General features: G+C 36.0%; 2 protein-coding genes across 6 annotated transcripts in view; both read left to right on the top strand.

Moving 5' to 3' along the window:
- LOC109537893 (probable elongation factor 1-delta) overlaps positions 1–3,113 on the top strand; it is a 4,842-nt gene extending 1,729 nt beyond the window's left edge. Inside the window, exons 3-7 of one of the 2 annotated variants that reach the window (XM_019904821.1) lie at positions 1,257–1,331; positions 2,194–2,281; positions 2,385–2,636; positions 2,696–2,937; positions 3,016–3,113. In XM_019904821.1, the coding sequence (XP_019760380.1) occupies positions 1,257–1,331; positions 2,194–2,281; positions 2,385–2,636; positions 2,696–2,937; positions 3,016–3,054 (696 nt within the window). In that variant the 3' untranslated portion in view covers positions 3,055–3,113. The remainder of the gene's footprint in view (positions 1–1,256; positions 1,332–2,193; positions 2,282–2,384; positions 2,637–2,695; positions 2,938–3,015) is intronic. The other variant, XM_019904823.1, reaches the window with a different exon arrangement.
- A 780-nt stretch (positions 3,114–3,893) lies between these two features.
- LOC109537889 (HEAT repeat-containing protein 5B) overlaps positions 3,894–11,671 on the top strand; it is a 14,373-nt gene continuing 6,595 nt past the window's right edge. The window contains exons 1-15 of one of the 4 annotated variants that reach the window (XM_019904815.2): positions 3,894–4,026; positions 4,093–4,231; positions 4,293–4,504; positions 4,595–4,743; positions 5,719–6,003; positions 6,059–6,222; positions 6,859–7,252; positions 7,309–7,428; positions 7,517–8,015; positions 8,074–8,183; positions 8,241–8,404; positions 8,529–8,561; positions 9,679–9,975; positions 10,035–10,559; positions 10,639–10,809. In XM_019904815.2, coding sequence (XP_019760374.2) covers positions 4,106–4,231; positions 4,293–4,504; positions 4,595–4,743; positions 5,719–6,003; positions 6,059–6,222; positions 6,859–7,252; positions 7,309–7,428; positions 7,517–8,015; positions 8,074–8,183; positions 8,241–8,404; positions 8,529–8,561; positions 9,679–9,975; positions 10,035–10,559; positions 10,639–10,809 — 3,249 coding nt within the window. In that variant the 5' untranslated portion in view covers positions 3,894–4,026; positions 4,093–4,105. Of the gene's footprint in view, positions 4,041–4,092; positions 4,232–4,292; positions 4,505–4,594; positions 4,744–5,709; positions 6,004–6,058; positions 6,223–6,858; positions 7,253–7,308; positions 7,429–7,516; positions 8,016–8,073; positions 8,184–8,240; positions 8,405–8,528; positions 8,562–9,678; positions 9,976–10,034; positions 10,560–10,638; positions 10,810–11,671 lie in introns of all 4 variants that reach the window. The other 3 variants (XM_019904814.2, XM_048670155.1, XM_019904816.2) reach the window with 3 other exon arrangements.

Raw genomic sequence — 11,671 nt, 5'->3', positions numbered from 1 at the left:
TTTGTACATCATTCTAGAGAGGAATAAATGGCCTTTTTAGAAAGTGAACCATCGATAAGGAAATGTTGGCAGTTTTCTCAAAAAATGCTTGAATTTAAGAAGTTTGAGATTTGCGTGGTTTTTTTTTGAGTTGCAAAATGTACTTGAACATGACGCTGCTTTTTTCGAGGTTTCTTAAGAACCATTTGAGCCACAGAATTCGTTTTGGCATCGTTGGATAGAAAATTGAATGGGGGGGGGTCATGACCCCTATGACCCTCCCCTGGATCCGCCCTTGGGTATATATAGTAACATAAGATGGCTTAAAATTAAATATAATAACAGCTTATAGCTAATACATATTATTACATAATTAATCATACCTTAAAATAGGGTGATTATTTAACAGCTTGTAGGTAGATTAGTAAGGTAACGTGGGGTACTGCACCCCCATTTTCGAAGAGCCGGTATAAATTTGTACTAGACAAGTATTCAGAAGCCATTATTGATATTGGCAGTATGTATACGCAAGAGTGTCAAGTTTCTTTTTCCTACAAAAAATATACGCATCAGAGCAAAACTTTCTGGTCTCTTAACGACTCTCTTCTGACGGAATTAAAAATTTCAATGACATTACATTTTTATTAGAGAGCTAACACTATCAGAGAAAACCGCAAATAATTGAGAAAATTACACGATACCAATTTATAAAATAAGACTTTTAGTATTAAATCGATATAGAATATTCCCAAAAACAGTTCAAACCTCTTAAAGCGTGAGATAAATGGCGAGAGGGAACTAACTCCAGATGATCTAAATCGGTTTCTGCTAATATTCTCTATAAACTTAGAAATAATATGTTACTTCCAAAATACACTCAATTCGTACGACACGCTTAGTGCCCATAAGTAACTTAAATTAATTTGGAAATAAAGAATTATGAATAAATTAATTTGGAAAAAAATCCCCTAAAAAGGGGATGTCAGTAAATTACGAAATATAAGTTTTACATAGGTATAGGGTGAAGCTTAATATGAATTAACCCTTCTGGATTAGGACATCGAACTAACGACACAGTTAAGAAACTTGCCGTTTATTGGAAGTGGACCTTTCACTTTTATTTTGTTTTACAAGTAAAACACTTGGACAAATATTTAGTTTTTATTATTGCAAATAAATTACATTCTGCAATTGTTATTATGCTAATCGCAATATTATTATTCATATTACGTTAATCGCTTTTTTCGAAATAAATAGTGAACACATTTTTGGTGTAGGAATCCTTAACACCTTTGGCTCAAGAGGTGGCGAAAGCACGGCAGAAGTTAATCAAGTGTAGGGACACATTTTCTGTAAGTACCATTTCTTACATAAAAAACGCTTTATTATGCATGTACCCATGTAGGCTTTGAACTAAATCACTAAAATTAAATGTGAATTAATACCTATATGTTTTACTTCTGTCTGCTTAATTTATTAGTACCCCGATCATTTCATCTGTTGTATCTCATTCATGTAATTCTAAGGAGATATATCGTTTACCAATAAAATTTATTTACACGTTAACTGCATCAACCGTGCTTTGCAAAAATCAACTGTCCCTTTTCACGATCCTTAAAATAGCTGTAAACTGTAAATTAACCAATTTCAATCCAAATATGTTGCAAGATTGTAAAGTTTCTCAAACAAAACCTAATAATTGGAAAAACCGTTTTGATCTGGTAATAAATATTGCATTGAATTGCTCTGCTTTAAAAGACAAAACCCACACTCATGTACTATGATGCCTATCGTGAAACAAAATATTTGATTATAAAAGAAATATGTACAAAAAATAATACAATTCAAAATAAGATGGAACTGGTCGTCTACTAATAAACGCCCAGGCCAGTAGTCATTTTCTACTATTATTGATTGTAAAAATGAACTTAATTATTTTGACACAACCTGCAAGATCATGCCGGGGGCAGTTCTGATTTATGTAGTTATTATTATAGCTGGTTTTTAGATAACATTTAACTTTTAACAAAACACCTCTTTAAAATATCTTCCTCTATCAGCAACTAATATGTTTGTGCCTTTCCTTTATGAGCAACTATAGCAGTTTGTATTGTTGGCTTCACGCACTTCACTCGTTAGCTCTATTATTAAATGTTGAAATTAAACTAAAACTATTTATAGACTATATTTCAAAAGCAGATATATTTCTTTTAGGATGACTTTGCTAGTGCTTCAAGTGCTGGCAACATTGACACCGGAGCTTTCAAGTTTATTGAAAAGAAAATTGTTGATTTTGAAAAATGTAAGTATACTGGTAGTCTGGATTATTTCTCACTAAACGCACTACACTTAACATCTACCTACGCACATTCTGCGAATGGTCTTATGATAAACTTTTTTTTCAGCGTTAGATCAAGTTTTTGAACAACTGAAATCTTTAGCCTTGAGAGTGTCTGCTGTAGAGAAATTATCTAGCTCATCCCAATCTGTGCATGAAATCAACTTGAATCAGCAGCCCCAGATCAATCCAGAAGCTTCTAAAGCTGATGATGATGATGATGTAGACTTGTTTGCTTCGGATTCTGAAGAAGAATCCAATGAAGCCTCTAAAATCAGAGAAGAAAGATTAGCGGCGTATGCAGCCAAAAAGTCCAAAAGTACACGCAGAATGTTAAAGATGGACTGTTCTTACTAATTAGAGTGTATTATATTTTAGAACCAGCCCTTATCGCCAAGTCCAATATCATTCTGGACGTAAAGCCCTGGGATGACGAAACCGATTTAAAATTAATGGAATCCAGTGTTAGAAAAATTGAGTTAGATGGTCTGCTGTGGGGAGCTTCAAAACTTGTGCCTTTAGCTTATGGGATTAAAAAATTGCAAATTTCATGTGTTGTGGAAGACGACAAGGTGTCTATTGATTGGCTCACCGAACAAATTGAAGCAATTGAAGAACTTGTAAGTAGTGAAGATGTTTATTGAAAGGAGCCGAATTTGAATTTTTCGTCATTTATTTATTATTTGTGTTTGTTACAGGTTCAAAGTGTCGACATTGCTGCCTTCAATAAAATATAGTCAATTAACTGGAATTTGTTTGTTTATGTTTGAAGCGTAAATAAACTTATTTTGATCAATTGTTTTGTACTATCTACCCTTTTCTTAGTAGACGTAGGTATTTTTCCACTTATTTTTTTTGTGAAGGTACGTATGTGTATATATATATATATAAACAAGGTGTTTCATGAAGAAGGGGCATTATTTTAACTACGGATTCTAGATCCAAAAATGGCCCCAGTTTGCCTTATAAACGATAGCCCAAAAGTACTCTGTTATGGATTTACAGGGTGTGAAATTTAATAAAAGAATATAAAACAATATATTTGTTCAAAACGCAGGGAGATATTTTAATTAAATTTTTGGCAACAGTGGCCAGTTGAACAGAATTTGTTATTGTTGGAAAATGTTTGTTTTTTTAGAGCAAAATCTTACGAAACTTTTGGCATTTTGACACCCCATATGTTGTGGCTATTAAAAAAACTTGATAATGTTTTCTTCAACTTTTTAACTCATTTTGTTCAGGTCTGGCAATGGTATGTCTAGTTTCCAATGCTAAAAAACAAGCAACAACAACAGTTTTTTCAAATGTTTTCAAAATTTTTTTTTAAGAAAAACAAAAAATTTACATTAATTACAATTGAAACTGCAATCATTCATTTGCGACTAATTTGCTTCTTTGCAGTAATTTTTTTTACTTTTCTCAATGTTGCATTAGTTTGTATAGATGGAAATTTTGAAGCAAAAATCATAATTTGGAAAAGAAAATTATGAGAAATAACCGACAGAGTAATAATCAGGCAAGATAGGAAAAATGCTTGTCTATTGGCAACACCGCATTTAAAATTCAGGGATGTGTCATCATATCATCTGGAATAGACATTTAGGACATGCCATTCTGAATTTCGTAAACAAAAATCAGATATTCAAGTTTCTGATGTTTTGAGTTTTATCGTAATTTTCGAAAATCCCTGTGCGGTTCCCAATCAGCCAGTGAGTTTCTATTTGTAAATATACGATTGTGATCAACGTACATCTATCATCTAATTACATTTGCAGAAAATTAAAAAAAATGGAGCTGTCTCATAGTTTAACTTTAAATGAAGAAGCATTTGCCCAAATTCCGGACGCAAATAAACCAGTATTTATATTCGAGTGGCTCAGATACTTGGACAAAGTGCTAGTTGCAGCCCAGAAGGTAACCGTTATTTACTATCCTTGAAAGGTATGGGAGTTGACCAAGATTTTCTATCGTTTAGAATGACCTAAAGGGGTGCCAAAAGCAACTAGTGCAACAGTTAATGAACCACATCCAAGAATCTCCCGGCCCTCCGACTCGCCAATTAATTGCCAGATGCCTTGCTACGCTGTTTTCAGTTGGAGATGCTTTTCTCCTTTTTGATACTGTGAATCAGTGCAATGACATCCTTAAGAATAAAGATGATAGTCCCAGTTTTCTACCCACAAGACTGTAAGTAACTGTACAATTTCTGTCTCTATCTAAGAGTATCGTTTTAATCAGATCCAAAGTGCATGCATTTGATGTTCAATGTACTTTTAGGGCTGCAATATGTTGTGTTGGTACAATGTATGAAAAACTGGGGAGAATGATGGGAAGGTCCTACGAAGAAACCGTGCAGATTTTAATCAGGTCATTGAGGAGTGCCGAATCGCAGACCAGAATAGAAATTATGATGACATTGGAAAAAGGTATAGTCAAATAGAGGATTATTTGTTAGAACATTTTATTTGAAACGCCATACATATTAGGAAAATACATTAATGCGATCATGGTCCAAAAAACAGTTTATTTTCCTAATAGAAAGTGGTGAAAGGGCAGTGACAGTGAATATTTAGGTTTATGTCTTCCGATATCCGTTCTCCACTTATTTCTGTTGTTCCACGAGCTTACCTCTAAACCTCGTTCTTTAATCTCTTCTTTCTATGCCAGCTTTTTTATGGCTTTACTCGGTTTTCAACCTGCAAGATTTAATGCTAAGGTCTGTTTTGGAGTTCTTGCTCTTGGCATTGTACCTATAAGTATATTCAACCATATTATCTTTTATTTTCCATTTCGTCCACGTTCTATCCTTTTGATTTATCTTCTACTTTTGTTGATAACTCCTTTCGTTTTTGTCCTACCCACCGCTCTTCTGCAAATGTCAGTTATAGTTGGTTTTAATACCTTCTGTACTTGTTCAAGATATATTCTTGCCTTGTATTTAAGTTTATGTCCAATAGGACATTATTTAACATTCGATTTAGACCAATTGTTCTTCAGTGTTCTTTTCAGTGTCAAAACGCCCGTCACTTATATCTAATAAATAATATTCCCAAAAATAAGATAAACGCCCTGGAACTTGTTAAAGTTTGATTTTTTGGATTTGATCTTAATATACAGGGTGTTACAAAAATAATCTGCTATTCTTGACATGCTGGTGATATTTAAGGCTTTGGGTCCTTGTAACACATTATGAACAACTTCCTAATGTACGTCTCAAAGGCGTCATATCTGCTGCTTGTACTTACCGGAGAAATGAATTTAATTGAGAATTTCTGGTATCAATTGAACACACTTTGTGCAATCAATCCTCATTGCATATAGGTCGATATTTTATAAAATAATTTGGTTCAAATGCGCACTAGAACTTTGTATAAGTGGTCATGTTTTTGTAGTTTCATCAGGTATGGGTAGTGCAGCTATGAATGTTCACAAAGATATATACAAAGCAGCAAGAGTCTGTCTCATAGACCGCAATATGGCAGTAAGATGTGCGGCCTCAAAATGTCTTTTGGAGCTGGTAAAACATACTCCATTCCTTCATGGATCAGAACTTGAGAGCCTGGCAACACTTTGTTTTCGAGCTTTTGATGGTTCCAATTATGAAGTAAGATGTGCAGTCGCTAGATTACTCGGTACCTTGGTTGCGACCACGCAGCAAGGACAAAAAGATGGTGCAGGAAAAAATGGTTACTATAATTACTGTTTTTTTGTAAAATCATAAAATTATATAATTTATTTCAGTTTCATCAACTAATAAAAATATGAAAGTGTTTTCATTAGATGAAGCAATGGGTATTTTGATGTCGGGATTTTTAAGAGGTGGTGTCGGTTTTCTTAAGGGAACAGGCGAAATTATTAAAGGCAGTTCCGGCGTAAACAGAGAAGTGAGAGTAGGCGTTACACATGTAAGTAACCCAGACGTTTTAGCTTAGATTGTTATCATACACCGTATGTTGCAACTTTACATCCGGGGTATCAGTACGGCAAATCAGTACGGGGGTTTCAAATATAATCGGGACTGATTTTCTTTATTTTCAATATTTACAAAACCACACTATTTTTCTACGTATTTTCTTGCCCTATAAATACGTTTTACCCGCGAAATCGGAACTTTTTAATCCCGTCAACTCCTCTACCGCTTGATAGTTGTTAAACGAGGCGAGCGTTTACTTTTTGCGAAAATTTTGGGCTTGTTTGCTTTTGTCTGTTGAATGAAACATAATAAATATGGTACAATTATCATCGTGTGTATAATTTGTAGATTTTTCAGTGTTAGATTTTCAGATTATTTTTCATACACAAGCAAGGCACTATCGGGTTTTATCTTTTTGTAAATACGAGTTTTTTATATCTTTATTTGCCACCACGGTTGTTTTATTCGACTGCTTGTGGACAACGAAGTGAATAATGAGAAAACGGCAATGCAAATTCGATATACTTCCGACTAAAGTCCCGAGTTACAATCTATTGTTTATTTATATTGTTTTATACCTGATGGTAATTGTACTACATCAATTGATGATATGTTCTTTTGGTTGTAGGCCTATGTTACATTTGTGAACATTTTGGGAAGCTCCTGGCTGGAGAAAAATATGAAGGCATTTCTTTCGCACATTCTGTACTTGGTGGCCAATCCAAAAGCGGCCTCGTCGCATGTGGATGCAGTTTATTCTCGAAAGTGCATCAACTTTATTCTCCGAGGCATATTTGGAAAAATGTTCGGTGAAAAGGCACAAATCACTGCTTGCAAGCAGATAGCCCAAATCATCGCCAAAGAAATGAACAGTATTGATTTTAATCCCGAAAACGCCAAGGAATTTAATCAAGAGACCTTATTTAGCCAACATCTCCTAGTGTGCGCCTTGCAGGAAATCGGGAGCCTTATTCTTAGTCTAGGAACCACTGCTCATGACTTAATTACAGATCAATCTTTAAGTACGCCTTACGTTTATTTAATTTAGTATGCTTGCATTTACCAAAATTAATTTTAGATGTAATCGATGTTACCATGAGTGTCTTGATTCATCCCTGCCAGGCCGCTCGTTTGGCGGCCGCCTGGTGCCTTCGATGTATTTGCGTAGCCGTGCCAAGCCAGATTTCCCTTCTCATAGGTAAAGTGTACAATATAACCAAACAGTTCCTATACTCAATCATCTATGGAACTTCATAGGCATCATACTAGCTAATATTATCTTTTAGATCGGTGCGTAGCTGGCCTTGAACAATATCGAACATCACCTGAAGCCATATCGGGTTATAGTTCAGCACTTGCAGCAATATTAGGCGGTGTAAAATTATCCCCTTTGGGTGTTCCGCATACCAAAGGTAAAATTATATTTAACACTGCCGAGGAATTGTTACGCAGTGCCAGTCAGAACAGCCGTCTCTCGCTTGCCAGAACAAGCGCAGGTTGGCTTTTGGTAGGAGCTGTAGCAGCGTTAGGGCCTGCTGCATCTCGTCCTTTGCTTCCCCGAATGCTGTTGTTATGGCGAAATGCATTTCCGCGGTCTGCCAAAGAATTGGAATCCGAGAAGGCACGCGGAGATGTTTTTACCTGGCAAGTAGCCTTAGAAGGACGCGCTGGGGCACTAGCTGCAATGCACAGTCTTCTCCTACATTGTCCGTCTTTGGTTATTGGGGAGGATGTTGGAAGGCGACTTTTGCAACCTGTTGAAGCTGCTCTAGCTATGTTAACTAGGTAATAGCCCCAAGTTAATTATTGAAATGCGGAGAGAAACTAACGGATTTTTTTACAGTATTGCTGGAGTACTGAAAACATATGGACAGCAATTGAAAGCGCCTGCAGCAATGGTTCGATTGCGGCTGTGTGAAACTCTATTATTACTCTCTCCACATTCGTATGAAAGTAAGATAAGAACTGATTTTGTTGGAACCAATACTTTTAATTAAATTTGCATTTCAGATTCATACACACATCTTTTAAGAATGCTTGTGGCCGAGTTTACTCTAACAGAGAATCCTGCCAATACTACAACTTCACAGTTGAAGGCTGTTTGTCATGCTGATGATGCGATTCTTTTGGGTACCTGGTTGCAGGAAACTGATCACGGAACGATTGAGGATCAGGTAAATTGCACCCGTAAAATTTTATTTGCTAATTATTTGTACGATCTAACTCTTCAACTCTGTAAGTTATGCTTGATGTGAATATAATGTGCTTTAAAGATTACCGATATGAAATTGTTCTTAGATGGAACCTAATCGCAAGGGTGATAGTGATCATGTGAGTAAAATGATATGCTTTCAGCTTATTTCCGAGTAAAATGAAGTATCGACAGTATTGTTTATTATTTCAAATTTGCTGTGCAATAAATCAGTTGATTTTGATGTGTTTTGTGTGCTACAAGGAAAATGTTTTTATTATTTACTTACGGTGACGACTCTTCAGATGAACCCAGGACGATAGTTTTCAACGAAGAAACTGCGCACTGTTCCAAAAAAAAATGAACGCTAACACTGGAAATGGGGATGCAGCTTATGGGTTGAAAACGTTTTTTTTTGCGATTTGACTTACTTATTGATACTGCTTCAAAAATAATTGGATTTCAATTTTTTTAGACAATTAGTGCGTAAATTGGTACATTTTAAGTCGTGTTTTCGGCAGCCACATCTTTGCTTATTACACTCACTTGCACAGCTGCAACTTCTACTTTTTAGTGTTTCGGGAATTAAGTATGAACCGTCTGAGGGAAATATGGGCCCGAGTCTACCATGTTCATTTTTGGTGCTTTGTTTGTTTTGTTCTTTTGTTATCGGGCTCGGTGGCAAAATAACTAAGCGAAGATTGCAATTGAAAATATACTCTGTAAGAGTGTTGCGCTCCGTTTTCAACCCCTAAACTGCATCCCCATTTCACTTCACATGAAACTTCAACAAAATTTTCCACCTGGTCCTTGCCTGTTACGTTTTTGTCTTATTTTTTGTGTTTCAAATTCGATTTGACACCAGCCTATGAGGCTTAAGTATGTCGTAGAATTCACACTAGTTGTTTCTTTATTAAATGTTGATTAAGATTTCATTCTTTATGGAGAAGTAAAAGCATTCGTTATTGGTTAGTAGTAGAATGCATAAGGAAATTATGTTTCAAAATACACTAAATTAAATTTGAGGACAAATCCCCAAGGAAAGGGTTTTGACAAAATAAATCCGCCTGAACTTTATAGAACATCGACTCTCAACCTATGGAGAGATGGATGTTTTGCATGAGTATTTTTCCTTGCTTTATCCGCATAAGATTGTTTATAGTGTTTCGCTATTTTTTTATTATTATTAATTTATGTGAAATGTGTTAAATCGCTTTTTTTTAATTGATGTTTTTTTACATTTAAAAATGTCTTTAGCTTCAGACTCATAGTGCGGCAGGATCTGGTGCTCTTGAACACGACCCTTGCTGTCTGTTCCGAGCAAGTTCGGGAGAAGATCCTCCCGGTCCTCTTCCATTAGGGGTTGCAGTAATTGACGCCGCGGTACAGCTTTTCGGGCAACTGTTTCCTCGCGTTACTGAACGCCATCGCACCCAAACATTGGATCATTTTGCAGAATGCGTTCGTGCGGCCCGAAGTTCACGTCAAGAAGCCGTCCAACTAAATATGTTCGCTGCTTTGCTTTGTGGATTACGCAGTTTAGCAGCCGCAAAAGTATGTCAATTCAGTTTGATCTCACCTTTGCGTTATAGATAATGTTCTATTGTCTATAGGCATCATTGACTGTGGTTGAAGCGAAACGAGCGTCCGTCTTAGCTTCTGGAGCATTGGCTGGTCCAGGAGCTCCAGCATTACTGCGTGCTGCTGCTGCTGAAACATTGGGTCGACTTGCTAGATCTCTAGCAGACCCTCGGTTTACTGCTCAACTTATCCAAACAAGTATTGACTGTTTAAAAACTGCCCGTGACGCTGCTTCCCGTACAGGCCACTCATTGGCCCTCGGAGCATTACATAGACATGTTGGTGGATTAGGAGCTGCGAGATTAATGCAAACTAGCGTATCCATATTAGTTGCTCTTGCTCAAGATCGAGCATCTGCCGCTGTCCAAGCATGGGCTTTGCATGCATTACGACTCTGCGCAGATGCTGGAGGACCTATGTTTAGAGGATTTGTAGAGCCTGCTTTAGCAGCTGCTCTACGCTTACTTCTGGAAACACCGCCGTCCTCTGTGGATGTCTATCGCTGTGTTGGAAAACTGTTATCATCCCTAATCACGACAATAGGGCCAGAACTTCAGGTATTTATATATAGCACCACTTCGGTGTATTTGAATAATTTCATTGCGTGTCATGACGTTTTGTTTTTTTTTTTCTCAGGGTAACACCTCGACGATTTGTATGGCTCGATCTTCATTTCTGTGCGCGTGTGCAGCTCTACAGGGACATCCAGAGCCTGTGGTTCAAGCTGAAGCTACAGCTTGCCTTCAGCAATTGCATCTGTTTGCTCCAAAGCATGTGAATCTATCATCCCTGGTGCCTACATTATGCGTAAGTTTTTTGATGAAATATTAAATTTGTTATGAACTTCGGGCCGTTTTAAATTGCCACAAGCAATTCTATTGTTCAAATATCATTGTAATAAGTTAAATAATACACTCGCTTGACTGATAATGAAACTCATGATGGAAACTTGGTAACATAAAGCAAAATGAGAATAATTGCGAAAGTTAGTTAAAATTCAATAATATGAGAAATGACGCCATTTTGAAATAGTCGCTATTGTTATTTTCGATAAAAGGGCGAAAAACGGATTTTCGCCCTCGTATTGAACAATATTAACAGGCATAACACGAATAATAAGTTATAATAAATGGGAATAGTCAAAAATAAAAGGCATCTATTTCATATTTTAAATCTGATGTCGATGCCATTTGTCAAATGTCACGTTTTGACGTTTGTAATTTTTCAATAACTCGCGGCCCGCTTGAAAAACCTGTTAACTTTGAAGCGTTTTTATTTTCTCTAAATTTGTAGTGGCAGCCCTGTACCATTTTAATATACGATATCTAATTCCTGTTAAATATACGCTATTAAAAATTCTGAGAAAAAATGAAGTTGTCTCTAAGATGTTAGTTGTCCTACACATTCTCATTTTTTCAAAATTGTTGAAATATTTTTAAAAAATGTTGATTATTTCTGGTAGGTCGAAATATTTTTAAAAAATTGAAAATTCAATACCCACTGGCAATGCTGCTATATACCATGCACCTACTCCTGTTTTAATATATAAAAAATCAAAAAACACATTGAAGTTTTAGATAAGTTCTATATTGTTGAGGCGGATTCATTTTTTTACAAACTTCTTGTTGGGTATTTCGCCTCAAAAATTTTTGTCTTTAAAAAAGACAGA

This window comes from Dendroctonus ponderosae, unplaced genomic scaffold (genome assembly GCF_020466585.1).
Source record: "Dendroctonus ponderosae isolate FM_Combo_2020 unplaced genomic scaffold, Dpon_F_20191213v2 Dpon_F_20191213_1, whole genome shotgun sequence".
Classification (NCBI taxonomy): Eukaryota; Metazoa; Arthropoda; class Insecta; order Coleoptera; family Curculionidae; genus Dendroctonus; species Dendroctonus ponderosae.
Note: the sequence above shows the minus strand (reverse complement) of the source record. Positions and strands in the feature narration are given on the sequence as shown.